The 15,200-nt window shown below is 33.1% G+C and overlaps 1 protein-coding gene across 5 annotated transcripts in view; it reads right to left on the bottom strand.

Moving 5' to 3' along the window:
- LOC129750795 (LIM and SH3 domain protein Lasp) overlaps positions 1–14,804 on the bottom strand; it is a 254,186-nt gene extending 239,382 nt beyond the window's left edge. The window contains exons 1-2 of one of the 5 annotated variants that reach the window (XM_055745872.1): positions 14,742–14,804; positions 13,795–14,186 (exon numbers count right to left, since the gene is read on the bottom strand). In XM_055745872.1, coding sequence (XP_055601847.1) covers positions 13,795–13,863 — 69 coding nt within the window. In that variant the 5' untranslated portion in view covers positions 13,864–14,186; positions 14,742–14,804. Of the gene's footprint in view, positions 1–13,794 lie in introns of all 5 variants that reach the window. The other 4 variants (XM_055745869.1, XM_055745870.1, XM_055745871.1 and 1 more) reach the window with 4 other exon arrangements.
- Between the last annotated feature and the right edge of the window lie 396 nt (positions 14,805–15,200).

Here is a 15,200-nt window from a genome sequence, read left to right as displayed (position 1 = left end):
ATAATTTGAAATACTTTAACAAGCTTTTGCAATTTCCCGCCATGAGCGAGCACATACATACTTTATATCACTCGATCAAAAATTAAATAAAGCATTTCATCAAAATCTTCCCTTCCCCTGCTGCCTGGCGCAATGAAACCCATCCCGACTTTTGACGGAACTTTGAGGCAGTCGCCTGCCGGTTCCCATTTCGTGTTGCTGTAACAGGGTGGCCACAACTTTTTCATTTTGAAATTCCCGGTTTTTTCCCGGTTTTCCCGGACAAAAATTCAAGGTTTTCCAGACTTTGATTGCCATTTTCATCGGCATATAGCAAAATTTTCAACATATTTCATTGATTTGGTTGTTTCAAAACACTCAAATAATTGAACACTTAGACGAATTGAATTCCATTTTAAGGTTTTCTTCACATTTATATAAATGATAGAAAAACATCCTACATAAAATCGTTATGGGGTTTTAAATCATGTTTACAAAACATGTATAAATGGTGTGTTAAACAGGACTTTTTAGTCAATTATTCGTCATATGACATTCTATCATTTTTTAATGTGTTGCATGCAGTATTCCACGTCTTTTGAATCTAAAATTGTTCTGAGGGCGTTAAATCGAGTTACTTGTCTCAGTAAATTCATTAAAAATGTTCAGACGTTTTACAGTCAGTAATAAATGCATCTTCAAGTGTAATTCAAAGAGGATTTTTTATAACTGCCCATGTTTTTCAAAACACGGAGCAATTATGAACTTGTTTTTAAGCATTGTTTGATTATCTATCTTTAATGTTTAAAACACCGATAACCGTCAAGATCTTGAAAATAAACCGTTATATATAATTTTGTCAGTTTCTAAATCTGTGAGTATGAGATTGTATGGACAACATTCCTTGTTCCGTTGTGAATACAAAAATTCTCCATGACTAATTTAGGGTAAATTTTTAAAGACCACAAATCGTATCTAGACACAGTGTTTAGATTCCTCTAGAACAGGGGTTTTCAGATCATTTGCTGGGCGGAGCACTTTTTAAAACCAAAAGTTTCTGCGGAGCACCTACATTTTTGAAAGAATGAAAAGCCCGATTTTTGAAAACTTGATAGTATTTATCGTTCAAATAAGATGTACCTTATCATGGTAGTCAATAAAATCAGTAATGAATGGCTACTCTTTGAATAGTCTTGTTTTTATTGACAAAATATGTGTCATCAAAAATTAATGATTTCAATAAAACAAATGCGCTTGCTTCGATTTTTCAAGCTGTAACAAGTTTGGTTAAAATTGTTAAATTTATTGCGATATATGTGGGACACCCAGACTCACATAGATAAGTTGTGGAAAACGGCAGAAGAATAAGTTTTGCTTTATCGGATAAAATTAAAAATTTATTTTTCAGTTGACACCAATATTCCTCCAACGACTTTTTGGATACGAAGCTTTCCTAAAGCTTCGAATACGATGCCATATCTATCAAGCATTCATATTCTTGCGATGTTAACGATTCTGGTTTCTTTGACATAAAAATGGGCTGTTCCACGCAAGATCTTTTTATTATTTTATGATATTCTTCGGGGAATTTTGCTGAAGGTATTCAACAAATCCTGCGGCAAAACATTGTAATTGTAATTGTAAATGACTTCATTAGACACGTTATATTGTTTATTATGTTCTATTCAATTTTTGTTAATGTTGCACTGGTATAAAAAGAAAGTTTTTCTGATAGAAAAAAAAAGTTAATATTCCAAAAAAAAATAATGATTTTTGTTCATGATAACTTTAGTTGACCCTAGAACTTTCCGAAGAACTTGTCTGTTGTCTGTTCTAGCTAAGTTTCAAAAATATATTCTTTAGAATTCAATACATGTTTTTATATATTGGACAAAAAGTCAATGATTGCAAAAAATATTATTCAATTTTTGGATCGTTATTATAATTGTATTTAAGCAATTCAGTGCTAAAAAGTTACCTTTTAGACACTGAAAACATTATCGAAAAGCGGTAATTTTCAAAACAAACTGTTTTTTTTTTGCCTGCAAAAGTACAGTCCACGATCTACTTCATCACAAATTTTCAGTCATTTGGCATAGTCATTGACATGTGGTTATTTGCAAGATGCAGAAATTAACTTTTTGCAACTTGATTCAATGAATAAATAATTAGAAACCATTCACTAAACATTGTTTTTGCATCTTGAATTCAAACTTCAAAAGTTTTAAAAAAATATGGGCAACAATTCACAGAGTCATTAATCAGTTTCAAGGATTATTCAACAGCATATAATAGTTTAAGATATAGACTAAATTTGAAACATTTATTCACTTCAGATTCACCTATTGTTTTTTTTAAAATTAATTTTAAACTAAAGAATTTCAGTTTCGAAATGAAAGTAAAAAAATGTGCAAAAGGAATTCAAAATTATTATATCTTAATTTATTATAATAAAATCAAAAGTATCGTTAATTAATAAAAATAAGAAACATTTATTTTTGATTTTCAAAGCGTAGTTGAATTGAAATTTAAAATTTTGCAGATTAAATTTATTGACAATAAATTTGAACTACCTATACTATTTAAAAAAAACTCAAATTCAGGACTCATAGTTTGAGTTCAAGAATACATTAAAATTGAAAATTTTGAAAGAGTTTTAAAAAGGAACAATGTAATTTATTTTTGTAATAGCCATAAAAAGTAAAAAAAAAACATGTCTGAATCCTCTACTGCATACGATTCAAAATTTGGTTTCGAACCTTTTTTTATAAATATTTTTAGCATGATTTAGTACTGTAAAACTTTGCAAACTATATTTATAATTTAAAAAAAACTTATTTCGTACTTGATTTTAACAATTAAAAAATATTTCCTTAAAAAAAAATTCTCAACGTTTTCATTTTTCATTCAGTAGAGGATTAGCTTTGTTATGCAGAAAAATGTGGATTAGATTAAAATGAAAAAAGTAACAGTTAATTGTTCAACATATATTTTTATTTTCAGTCAATTTCTCGGGGTAAAATTATTTAAATTAGATAACTGTTCCGATGACTAATAGAGTTATATCGTATTTTGTAATTTTTGCTTGGAAACAACCCCTTATCAGGGAAACAAATCTTATAAATTTTTTCAAACACTTGCTAAGCTAAGACTAACATTAAGGATTTATGCAAAAAACATGTTGAAAAGCGGAAAAATAAGGTTTGAAAAATCAAAGAGACTCACCAGTGTACATAAAATTTCCATACACTTCATAAACAGATTACAATAAAAACATGGTATGTACATGTTTTTAAATCTGTAAGGCCGTCCTTAATTCGAATTATTTGTCAGATTCTGTCAAATCTAGTTCTGGTGATATTAGGTTTTGAAATTCAAAAATTATTAAGTTTTGAGTTAAATAAATCATTGACAACAAATAAACCGACAACCCTATATAAAAACAAAAACAGATTTCTAATTTATTTAATATCCTTCATTTGATAGAGGATTAAGATATTATGAATGTTTTATAAAACCTCAAGTTTTAAAAATGCAAAAGAAAAAATGTATCTATTTGTGACATCATTGAAGAACATTTATAAGCTTTCGATATCAAAGATTTTATTTCTATTTAGAACTTTATTGAAGACTTCAAATATTTTTTGACATATGCCTTAAAAAAATTGATTCATTTTTATTTAAAAAAATATTCCAAAATATCCTTAAATTGTCATATTTTACCAGACTGTGAAAAATAAACTTAAAGGACGCCTCAGTTTTCTCAAAAGTGTCAACTATTCGCAATCATGGTAAAAGTTGATCATCCATTCGAAACCTACGATTTAAGTATCTTTGAAAAGTTCTAAAATGTTGCTTAAAAATGTTTTAGTTAACTCTGAAATCTCGAAAACCAGAGCTAGCAGAAAAAAACCAAACTGCAAATTTGGAAATGTCGCCCAAAAATTAGTCAAATTTGCTCTCATTCCCCCCCGGCAAACGGATGAACGTAAATTTGGTTGACTTATGCTATCGAAAAGAAATAAACTAAAGGTAATCAATATTATTGCAATAAATTTGTTATTTGAACACGGGTCTTTTTTAGCATTCGAATTCAAGGATTTTTTTTTTCTTAAATGCTGCACTCAAAACACAAATACATATATATTTTAAGGAAAGTACCATGCAATGTTAAATCATTTTAAGATATTTGAAGAATTTATATATTGTCGTCTATCGACATAAACACACCCTCATGAAAAAGGAAAAATTTTCTCTGTATTTTTCTAAATTTTATTTCAATTTTTGTTACGGATCAGGTTAGAGATCAGTTCATTCGAAATTTTCGTAAATTTTCAAAGGAATCTTAACATATTCAAGCTTTGAAAAGTGTAATTTGAAATTTTCTGGATAAATTATGACCAGTGATCGAAAAAAGTTAATTTTCTAAACAGTGCGTTTGGTAGGAGATGGTTTCAGCTATGTCGAATTTATTATTATAAGGCTACAAAAAACACCGTGTCGTGCATAAAGATGATTGTCTCGTGTTTAACTCTTAAATCTAACACTTAACTGGAAAATTATAATATAAGTATCTTTTTACATTTCCAAATTTGCAACAAAGAGTTCTAGATTCGAAATTTACCTTAAATTTGTTTGCTTTATATGATTGGTAGATTTTTTTAATAATTGTAATGATGCGATACTTGAACAAATTTTAAGAGACTTTTTTGATTTCTCATCTCGAGGCAGTTTTAAATTCTAGGTTCCGGAAAAATTCGTGAGTTTTTTTTCAATTTAGAGGTAGTTTAAGACAATTCAGAGAGTTGCTTAAAAATTTCCAAATATATGATATTCTTCTTACATATTTTTGAAATGTTGAATTCTGATTTGGACATTGAATTTGAAATTTTTGGTTGATCCCTGATCTTAGAACTGAACAACTGAATTTCGGTTTCCTTTTGTTAATTTTCCCGGTTTTGGGTCTGAATTCCCGGTTTTTTCCCGGTTTTCCCGGTTCGATTTCCAATTCCCGGTTTTTTCCCGGTTTTCCCGGTTTTCCCGGTTCTGTGGCCACCCTGTGTAAGCATCATGTGCCCGAGTTTCGCCCAGATAAGATTACTAATGCCAACTGATAAGAGGTCGTTTGGCTCTAGATTCGGTACAAATATGGCTCTACTTTTGCACATTCACTGCAGCTTCTTGTTGGGGTTCGTTTTTCCTAGACAACCAATCATTTAGCAGCTGCTAGTTTGGTATTTTCACATCACTTCCAAGCTAAGTTTAATGTGTTAATTAGGGAATCGAGCTTTGCTTCAATGGTGCCTCTCTTTCTTTGGGTAGAAACCCACAAATTACCTTCTTAAACGCGACCTTATTAGCACATTTATTTAATGGTTCATTCAACCTGTTTAGCTGAATATGAAATTAATGCAACTGCTTCGAATAAGCGCTTAGCAGTGTATTTTTATAAATAAGGAAGGTACAGCAATTAAAGATATCGCTAAGAAAATGTGAATCTTAAAAAAAAATTAAGAAAAAAAGAATGTATGACAGTGATATGTTTTAGTGTTATCATTGTCATACATTCTAACAAAAGAAATCAAGAGAATTTGAAAAATATTTTCTAGTATTTGAAAAACGTAAACTATGACAATTTCAAACAAAAAATAAGGGTTATTTTAGAGGTGAACCAGCTTGTCGCTGAAACCTCTTAAATAAAGACAAAAAAGTGTAATTTTCTTTCAGATAGGTTGCACAAATAAAGTGCATTTTGTCACCGATGGTGAAACTGTCGTAAAATTACAACATTTTATTGCTTTCTTTAAAGCCTTCAAAGAATATTTGAATACCATTTCATTTAGCCATTCATAAGAACTGCATTCCACCCCCGCAGGGCATTGCAAATGTCGGTCACCTGCCCGCGAGTGGGCCGCGGACGTCGACATCGCCACCGACGACGATCTTCGGCTACATTGACAGGACCGCTTTAGCGTAATTATCAAGAAGAGGCAGCGAATGTGGAAAAAAAAGTCGGTACACTCTTGCTGGCTGGCTGGCTGGAAGTTAAACAAAGAGTCTCATTCAGCTTCGGTGTGCACAAAATACTTAAGCCCGACCGAAAGGATTTGCATTTAAGCATCCTTCCGGTCCAGCGCGATAAATCACTCTGGGAAAATTACTCGGCATTCAGGGCACCTCACTCAGAGTACCCTGACTCGGCAAACAAACTGGTGGCTAGGTTTGGTCGATTGTTGCGAAACAAAAATATGTTCTTTATTTTTTTAATTTAAGATAAGTAGCCAATTTTCAAAAACATCTCTTTTATGAAAAACGATGTAAACTTTTTCTTAATATAAAGAAAAGGATTGAATTCGAGGATAGGTGAAAAGCTAAGTTTTAGTCGATTTGAAGCGAGACTTCGATGAACATCGTATATCGTATTATACTAGGGACGTAAGTTTACCTTCATCCAGACTAGAAACTTTTTCAACCATTGTCGAAAAGTGCCAATTTTTCCCAACCAGATGAAATTTTCTCCCAATTCTCAACCGGCGAGATTTGAAGTTTTTCGTTTGTTTTGATTATTATTGTCGTTTAACCATCTTTATGGCATTCGCGGCGGACAGTTATTGAAAAACTTATCCGGTACCAACCGTACAACTGCGTTCGATGTTTACTCTTTGACTTGAACTCACGGACATCGACTCAGGAAGCAACTTAAAACTGCACACTTGCAAAAAGTTTTAAAAAATCAGGAAGTGGCCTTCTACTATTTCATTAGGTGTCTTAAAGTGTCCTTTTTTACGTGCAACATCTGTTTTCCATATTTCATCACCATAATCCACTTTAAGATTAACGAAACAATGTCAGTGGTTTTTTTTAATTATTGTAGCGGCCCACCACACTCCCCCACACCAAGAGACTTAATTGAGCCCCTTAGTAATGGACGCTACTGTTCTTAGCACGACTGGCAGCAAAACAAAGAAACTTCAACGCGAGCAAAATTTTAACAAAGCTGAGAACACAAAAGTTTATTTTAAGTGCGAGGAAATGTATGCTAAAATTAAACAATATTACGATAAGGATCTCAATGGAAAAAAATACTTTAAAGAGATCCATTTCTTTTTTAATATGATAAACTAACCAAATATTTTACTATATTTACTTAAGTTTACTTATAAATAGTGAAAAATACGATGCTACAAAACAAACAAAATTCGATTAAAAAAACTGGTAGTTGATCGAGATTTTAACAATTCAATTTTTCTTTTAATAACTGTACTTCTTAGACTTTAAACATGGAACGGTTGTTTATGGTCTTTATTTCAGTAGGTAAGGCGTTGTTTATTGTAGGTCCAATAAAAGAGATTCTTTTTTGCCCTTGAAAATGTCATGGATCGGCTTCGTTGCAAGTAATTATTTTTTGACGAGTGTTGTGGGTTCGTAATCCCGTAGTAAAATGAAGGTTTTGGTTATTGCTACTCGAGTGTATATTATCATGAACAAATATAACGGTTCGGTATTATGGTAGGGTTCGGTTATTGGAAGAATGCTATGCGTTCTATGAGATTATAGTTGTTGCGTAGGAAAATTCTGAAGATCTATTCTGTAGGGTCTGAAGTTTTTGAAGATGTGAAGATGTGACTCTCCCCTGTGAAGGAGGCTGTCCCCTAATCAAAATAAGATAGTTTAGATGAGACTGAATAAATGCATAGTAAAACTCGAAAAGAACATATTGGGCACTAAGTTTCTTAATTTCCACAAAACACCGCAAAGAGGAGATTTTTTTTACAAGGTTCTCTGTGTGACAACTCCAAGAAAGTGTTTCATCCAAGTAAATTCCTAAATACCTACTTAAAGTAATTTACTCTCTCAATGACAAATCCATCCATAATTGGGTCATTATTTGACAGTATTTTTTATGTGAAGAACGAAACAACATATATTTGATTTTTGTATAGTTAAGAGAAACAGGGTTGCTAGCGATTTTTCGTTTTAAAATTCCAAAGTTTTTCCCGGGTTTCCCCCGGTTTTTTCCCGGTTAAAAATGACGATTTTCTCGGTACTTATTATACTCGTTTTTGAATATAAAATCAAGGCTTATACAAAATTCAATATAAAGGCTTAAAATGTCCAACAATTTTTTTAAACTTGTTAACCCGTATGAAATCATGACAAATACTTCAACGTCTTTCAACACGTTGTCTTTTCGCATCAAATTGACAGGTTTTCATTGATTTTTAGACAAATCCAACGAAATTGGAATATTCATTGTTTTGCTCCACAATTTGAACAATTTGTCTAGAAAGGTCAGCTGTCAGCTGACTCAATCTTCAAATTTTCATAAAATTTGTACAGAGTTGAAAAAAAAACTGTACAGTTTATATAGAAATCTGTAGAAAATATATCGAAATATAATATTAATTCATCTTGTCAACTTGAATATGAATTTGTCTTACAAAACTTAAAATCATCAGATTGCAGGGAAATGTCTAGTTATTTTCTTACTGCAGTTATTTTTTTTTATAGAAATCAAAAGATAGGTTATAGACAAAAATAATTTTCTTCATCAAAACAATAAATAAATTTAGTATTGCCCTAGTCATTTGAACTTTTGATTGGTGAAAATAATGAAAATTATGAATAAGACAGGGCTGAACTAAAGACCTCAGATTTCGACAGATTTTTTACAATAAAACATATATTCCAGCTCAGGAAACTTTAAGCAAAAATTTAACGTTGGAGAATAAAAAAAAACAAAACGTTACATAGGCTTTGCTCCTCAGGCCAATTAAACAAAAAAAACAGAACAACAAAAACAACAACGTTGAGAAAAATATCTTTTTCTGGCAAAAAAAGATATTTCTTTCGTAAGAAAAATGTAACTGCTTAAAAAAATCTAACGCTACCAAAATATTTGGTTTCTGCATGAAATAATTTAATGAAACGTGTTTATCGAATACTGAACCATTTGACGCCGAAAACTAAAACTGGTAGTAAACTAGAGAACATGAAAAGTGTTACTCCATGTAAATGTATACCGGAATTGTCGAAACCTGCTCTTAAATTCAGAAATCAATTTAAAAATAATTTTGAAACTCCGTGAAAAATTTCCTATCATGACAATTTTCCCGGTGATGTGCCGAAATTCCCGGTTTTTCCCGGTTTCTCGGTGATGAGATGAAATTCCAAAGTTTTTTCCGGTATTCCCGGTTCGCTAGCAACCCTGGAGAAAGCAAGTTGCATTTAAAATATTTTGATAGTTATTTAAAATCATGTTCAATTTGTTGAGTTACAAAATTCGTTGATGCCGCTGAATAAAAAATAACTGTATCATCAGCAAATAATCGAGCTGTGCCTTTAAGTGGTAAATTACAAAGATCTTTTACATATGTACAAAAGAAAAAGTAACGGACCAATGTTGCTTCCTTGGGGTACACCAATATCAATGTTTCTCAACTCGCTTCTTGTATTTTCGATCGCTACGAATTGTTTCCTTTCCGATAAATTAGAAGGTTTTCAAAACACTTATGGTTGAAATTTGACGGTAGTTATTTAATTACATCAGGCAGATCACATGCCTTAAAAATGGGAGTAACTTTTGCAACTTTGAGACAACCCGGATGAACTCCTGTCTCTAAGATGTTATTAGAATATTGCATGAGTATACCAGAGAAAATTTCGTTATTTTTTAAAGCATCTACAGGAAATCCATCAGGCTCATGACTTTTTTTTATTTTTAAGAAATAGAAATACTAGTTAAACCTCGTTTAAACTAGCTGGACGTAAAAAGATTGTATTTTGTACACTGTTAATATGCGACAAAGTATCACTTCCGGGATCAGATGGGATTTCATCAGCTACTATTAGATCATAGAAATTTTTTTCACAAATGTCAGAATTGTTAGTTGTTGCGCCTTCTTCATCAGAAAGATTTATTGGAATGGTGATTTTATTTTTACCAAGGAGTGTATTTATTTATTTATTTATTAATGGATTTGCAGTTGAAGAAGTCTTATAAACTGTTGCCAACTACCTTCACAGAGAATTCATACAGTGTGTAAGCTTAAGTCTTTTTTTTTACAATGGGATGATGAGAGTGTATTATATTTAAATGATTACCCTTAAACTAATCAAAATATTATTTTTCTTTTAGAAAAAATTAAAGGCGTATTCAATGAAACTTAGGCAGGAGAATCTCGCACATCGTTTACACTAATAGTCCCGGTGGCATCATTTTTGCGAAGCAAAACTTTCCCATTAGCGTACCAAACGTATTTATAATTATGTTCTTTTTTAAATTTCCGAGCAGCTCCCAGCATCCCCCGGGATGTCTTTTACAACGTTTCAAATGGTTATTCTTAATTCTAATAAGTGTCCAAAGGTCTGATGATATCCATGGACAATAGTTGACTTTTAGTTTTACCTTTTTATTGAGTGTTTAAGTAGACAATGAGAGAAAAATTGTAGGCCATCATTGACTTTTTCTGGTAGTTGAATGTTATTTAAATAATTTCGAAACAAGTCGTTCAGTTTGGAATGATCAATAGGTTCTTTCTTCAGAATTGTTTCCCTCTTATCACATAACAATTTGTAAACGGTCACTTACATCTGTAAAAATAGTATCGTTTTTAAATCGTCAAATGGTTAGTACCAATTATTGAACTTTGTTTATCAAGGTGTAATACAAGTAAAAAATGTGCTTCGGATGGATTATGGCGCTTTCAAATAGTTAGAGTAACATTTTGGTGTTTTTGGACGGCAGACATTAGAAAAGAGTCGTGAACATTAGTGTCCCAGCTTACACGAAATCGCAAGAGAAATGATAACATAAATCGTTTAGTATGGATATCGTATAAATTTTTGTTCTGAGTGTTTTTCATGATTCATTTACGGGCACTCCTTGCGAAAAACATTTCAAATCGAATTTTGACATACTTTTGATAATTTTGACGCACTTGAAAAAAGTTACAGAAATTTTACTTTCTCATATATTTTCATACAAGACCAATGGAAAGGTTAGAGTAAAATTTAAATCTCGGGAACTATTTAACAGCTGTTCTCAGTTGTTTTTTATCTTCGATATTTTCTCTTAATTTTATAACAATGATAAACCTTTTTAAATTAAAAACTACTGTTCTACAGTGTTGCTAGATATAAAATATTACAGTTTAAGTTACATTTGAAAAGTTAAGACTTGAATTACAAGGTTAATGTGTTGATCATAACATAGTACCCATTACATGTGGCAGAATCAGGCAGAAGAGCAACGATCAAACATCTTTGAAACATAATAAAATTTCTTTTAATATATTTCCTTTGGGATTTGATATCTTTAAAAAATTCCTTAAATTTGAAAAATACAACAACGATTACAATAATAACAAATCACAACTGTACAAGATAGATGTGTTTTGTCAATTACGTAACCGTTGTACTGATAGATAAACGATAATATCGAAACCGGTTTTAAGTTTATTCCGAACTAAAAAAGATAAAACTATCTTGAATTCAATGGTTCGGCAACGAGGTTTTTGGTTGGGAAATCAGATATCGTTTATTCATTTCAGTTTGTCAAGCCCTTATAAGCTAACTTAGAACAATCTTGTCGCTTATTCTAAGTGATTCTTGGCTCTGAATCATTCCTTAAATACTATCATATTCTAGGTTAACTACCCGGAATAAACTGCCAACAATACAGGGAAAGTCATAACTACAAGCTTTGTTGGCTGAGTTTAGCGTGCGTTTGAGGGTCTTAGAGTTGTCCCATCAAAATGAAACTTTGCACAGTTAGCTAGTCACGAAAGAATCAAAATTAGGGGATGAGAGCAGTGAAATTTTGGCTTTTAAATACCACCGTATAACTGAGGGCCACTCTAAAGTTATTCTCAATTTAATGACCTCAAATCAATGTATTGATACAACAAGCTTTCTCACATGCAGCTATTCAAATATGCCGTAAATTTCAAGTAAGAATTATGACCTTAGGCTAAGAATTTATGGCTAAAATATGACGATACACTTTACATTTGATGGCAAAAATTCTCAAATTGTGCATGAATCAATAAAAATCAATAATCAAACTATACAGTTTGCTCAGTTTTTATAGAAGACCGATCATGGTGCACATCCTCAATTAAAAAAATTGATTCATTCGTAATTTTTTTGTTATGAAAACGGTCAAGTTAAAATGTTTTTTTTTATTAAGTTGTATCTACTCTAAATTATTTCAACATTCAATTTTTTTTATTAAAAAAAGTTCAAATTTTTTAGGGGGCTTTTGAAGTTAAGAACTTCAACTCGTTTCTCCCTATTATTGCATCAAGCAAAGACGATAACTTTTGTTCAGGAAATGAGGAATCAAACACCGATTTTTTTTTTATAAATCAAGGAATAAAAATCGACCAAGCCTAACCACGGCCAGGTTCTCTATTTTGCTTGATTTGTTCTCGGGTAAACGCTTTCTAGCCCACTCCACTCCAGTAGGGATGAGGATGTGGCTGCGATTCCCATCAACAAACAACACCAGTATACTACAACAATAAATTGTCTTGATTCAGCAGTTTTTGTATAAACCGGGACGACGAAACCGAGTAAGTCATACAGCTTTAGTAAATTTTGCACTCGATTCATTGCCTTTGGGTGGCTGCCGGCAACTGGCAGAGAGAAGTAAGATATTTGATAGGTACCTTGCTCATAGCATCAGACGGAATGTGTCAATGCAGAACTTGGAACTGCAGCAAGATAAAAACGGATTCTAGTCATATCTTGTTGGTTGATTGTGGAATGATTCTTGAAATGATAACACGTCAATCTTGGCTGATGTTGTATATAGAAACTTTGAGGCTTACATTTCAAATTTAGCAATAAAAATATGATTTCGACATGTGAAGTCTTTGGAGGGGTATAAGTGCATTTCGAGAAAACACGTTTTTAAGTTGTTGTGTTTGGTCATTTTCATATATTTTTCGAAAGTTTGTGTTTTTCTTCAGAATGTTAAAACATGTAAATAAAATTCTAAAATCTGAACAAAATATCAAAAAAAGTTTGAAATATAAAAAAGCATTATTTACTCAAAATCGATCATTTTTCACTTATAATTTGAAATTCAAAGCAGAATATATGTTTAGAATTCAAAGTTCCGATTAATATTTAATATAACTTATTGGGGAGGATGGCACTGAGCTGTTAAATTCTAGTAAAACAGATTCAATTTGAAATTCGAATTCAGATGGCTTTGAGCCGGACAGATTTGAATCATCTTCGCCACATGGTACCGTCTCTAACATATCAATCAACCTATGACCAGAGGAGCTTATCAGAAGTTGATTCATACTTTTTTTTTGCAGCGACCGCAGCAATTGCGTTCACCACAACACAAGTCTAAAACCGAGATCCAATTGGAATCGGATTAGTCTGACCGACTGGCAAATGTGATGATGATGATGAAGAAAGAAAATAACATCCAACAACAACAGCAGTCGAAATAAACCGGTCGGTCATCATCGACTTTGACTCAACAAATGCCTGGGCCATGAGAGATCTGTGCCCAGGTCTGGCAGCACTGCCGCTCATTCAACAGATAATTCTCCTCCATCTTGGTTTTACTCGATTCCCGTGTGTCTTAAAGTTTTTTTTCTTTTCTATTTTGCTTAAGCCGAAGGTCAACTGGCTCTAGCTCGGGTTGGCTAGCTAGCAAGTTTTGTCGAATGCAAGCAAAGGGGGAAAACATGAACAGACAATTTCAATATCGCAAATGAGGGAACCCGAAAAATAGCGGTTTTTGGTTTTTTGAACGAGAGGAATTAGTATTGTGGCTAGTTTTATACTGACCTTATCCAAGCACTTGAGCTCCTCGATGGGATAAACCACCTTCTGACAGCGGGCGCAGGATTTATTCATTTTGAGACTGATTTGGGTGATTTCTTCCGAATAAAAAAATAAATAAAACGGCTCGATTCAGGTGAGCTGAACTGCAGCAAACTTATTCACTTGGAGGATATTCACACGGGAAACCTTCAAACAGGCGCTCACTTCTTGCTTACACTTGAGGTTGCACTTCGCTTCAATGATTCGACTCGATAGCACTTACGGAATTTCTCTTTTTCCAGAAGTAATCCACTTTTCTTGAGCTGCCAGATACTGCACCTCTCACTCACCACACTTGGCAGTTGCTCAATCAAATCAATAAATTTTAAACAAAAAGAAACCTTTTCTTCGAATAACTACTGAAAATGATCAACGCAGATCAGAATAAGAAATTTCGCAGCACCGAAATTTGGGGGCGGTTAAGCAGATTTGCGGAAGCCAAACAGAAAGTGAACAACGAAATTTGAATGTATAAACTGCACTTTGGAATGATTTTCTTTCTCGTCTTCTCCAGTCGGAAACCAGGCACCATTAATCAATTATCCAATTCCGAGCGCACAGTGTAAATTCCTTAAGTGGAACCGATCGCTGAACCGCGCACACAACTTTGCTCAGTAGCAATTCAGGGCTCCCCAATAAGCGCACTTAGCACGGACGGAGAAAGGAACGCAACAGCTAAGTTCATCCGAAATTCTCGCTCCAAAGCACCACGAAATATGTAGTTATGGATAACTACCCGGGGATTAGTAACACCGAAAAGCTTGCCGAAAATTAGCGATGCAGAACAGACGGTAGCAAAAAAAAGCGAAAACGCATTTAAAACCCCCAAAAAACGAACCACCCGCCTATAACAAATTGGAAACACACTCAGAACTACTTGGAATACAAAAAAAAAACTATAGCGACACGACCTCGACCGATCAAGCAATGTAACGACGTCTCCTCGTAACGACAGTTCGTACACAATTGGCTCAGTCGGAGTCGGAATTGAGCTGAGCCAGCTCAGCTAACTGCTGGAACTTCCACTCCCAAACGGCACAGCCAAAAGAGAACGGAACATCTCTCTCGTCTTCCAGTTCGATGGAGATACCTATACGTATGAAGGTAGACTGGAACGACTGGAACTGGACAACCTCGCTCAACACACTACGCACTAGTCTCTAAATCCGGCTGTTGTGTACTATAGACACTATAGACAGACATCCCATCATCCCATAATACTTCCATAAATAGCCACACCGCAGCGACTGGAGCAGAGTCACTAGGCTGCCGTCAGTCAGTTTTGTCCTCATGTTCAAGTCCAGTTCAAATCCAGCGGCGGCCTTATCTGTGTTAGTTGAACAACTCTTCGTTTTTGTTGTTTACAATGC

Source organism: Uranotaenia lowii, chromosome 3 (assembly GCF_029784155.1).
Source record: "Uranotaenia lowii strain MFRU-FL chromosome 3, ASM2978415v1, whole genome shotgun sequence".
Classification (NCBI taxonomy): Eukaryota; Metazoa; Arthropoda; class Insecta; order Diptera; family Culicidae; genus Uranotaenia; species Uranotaenia lowii.
This window is presented reverse-complemented; position numbering and strand designations above follow the sequence as displayed.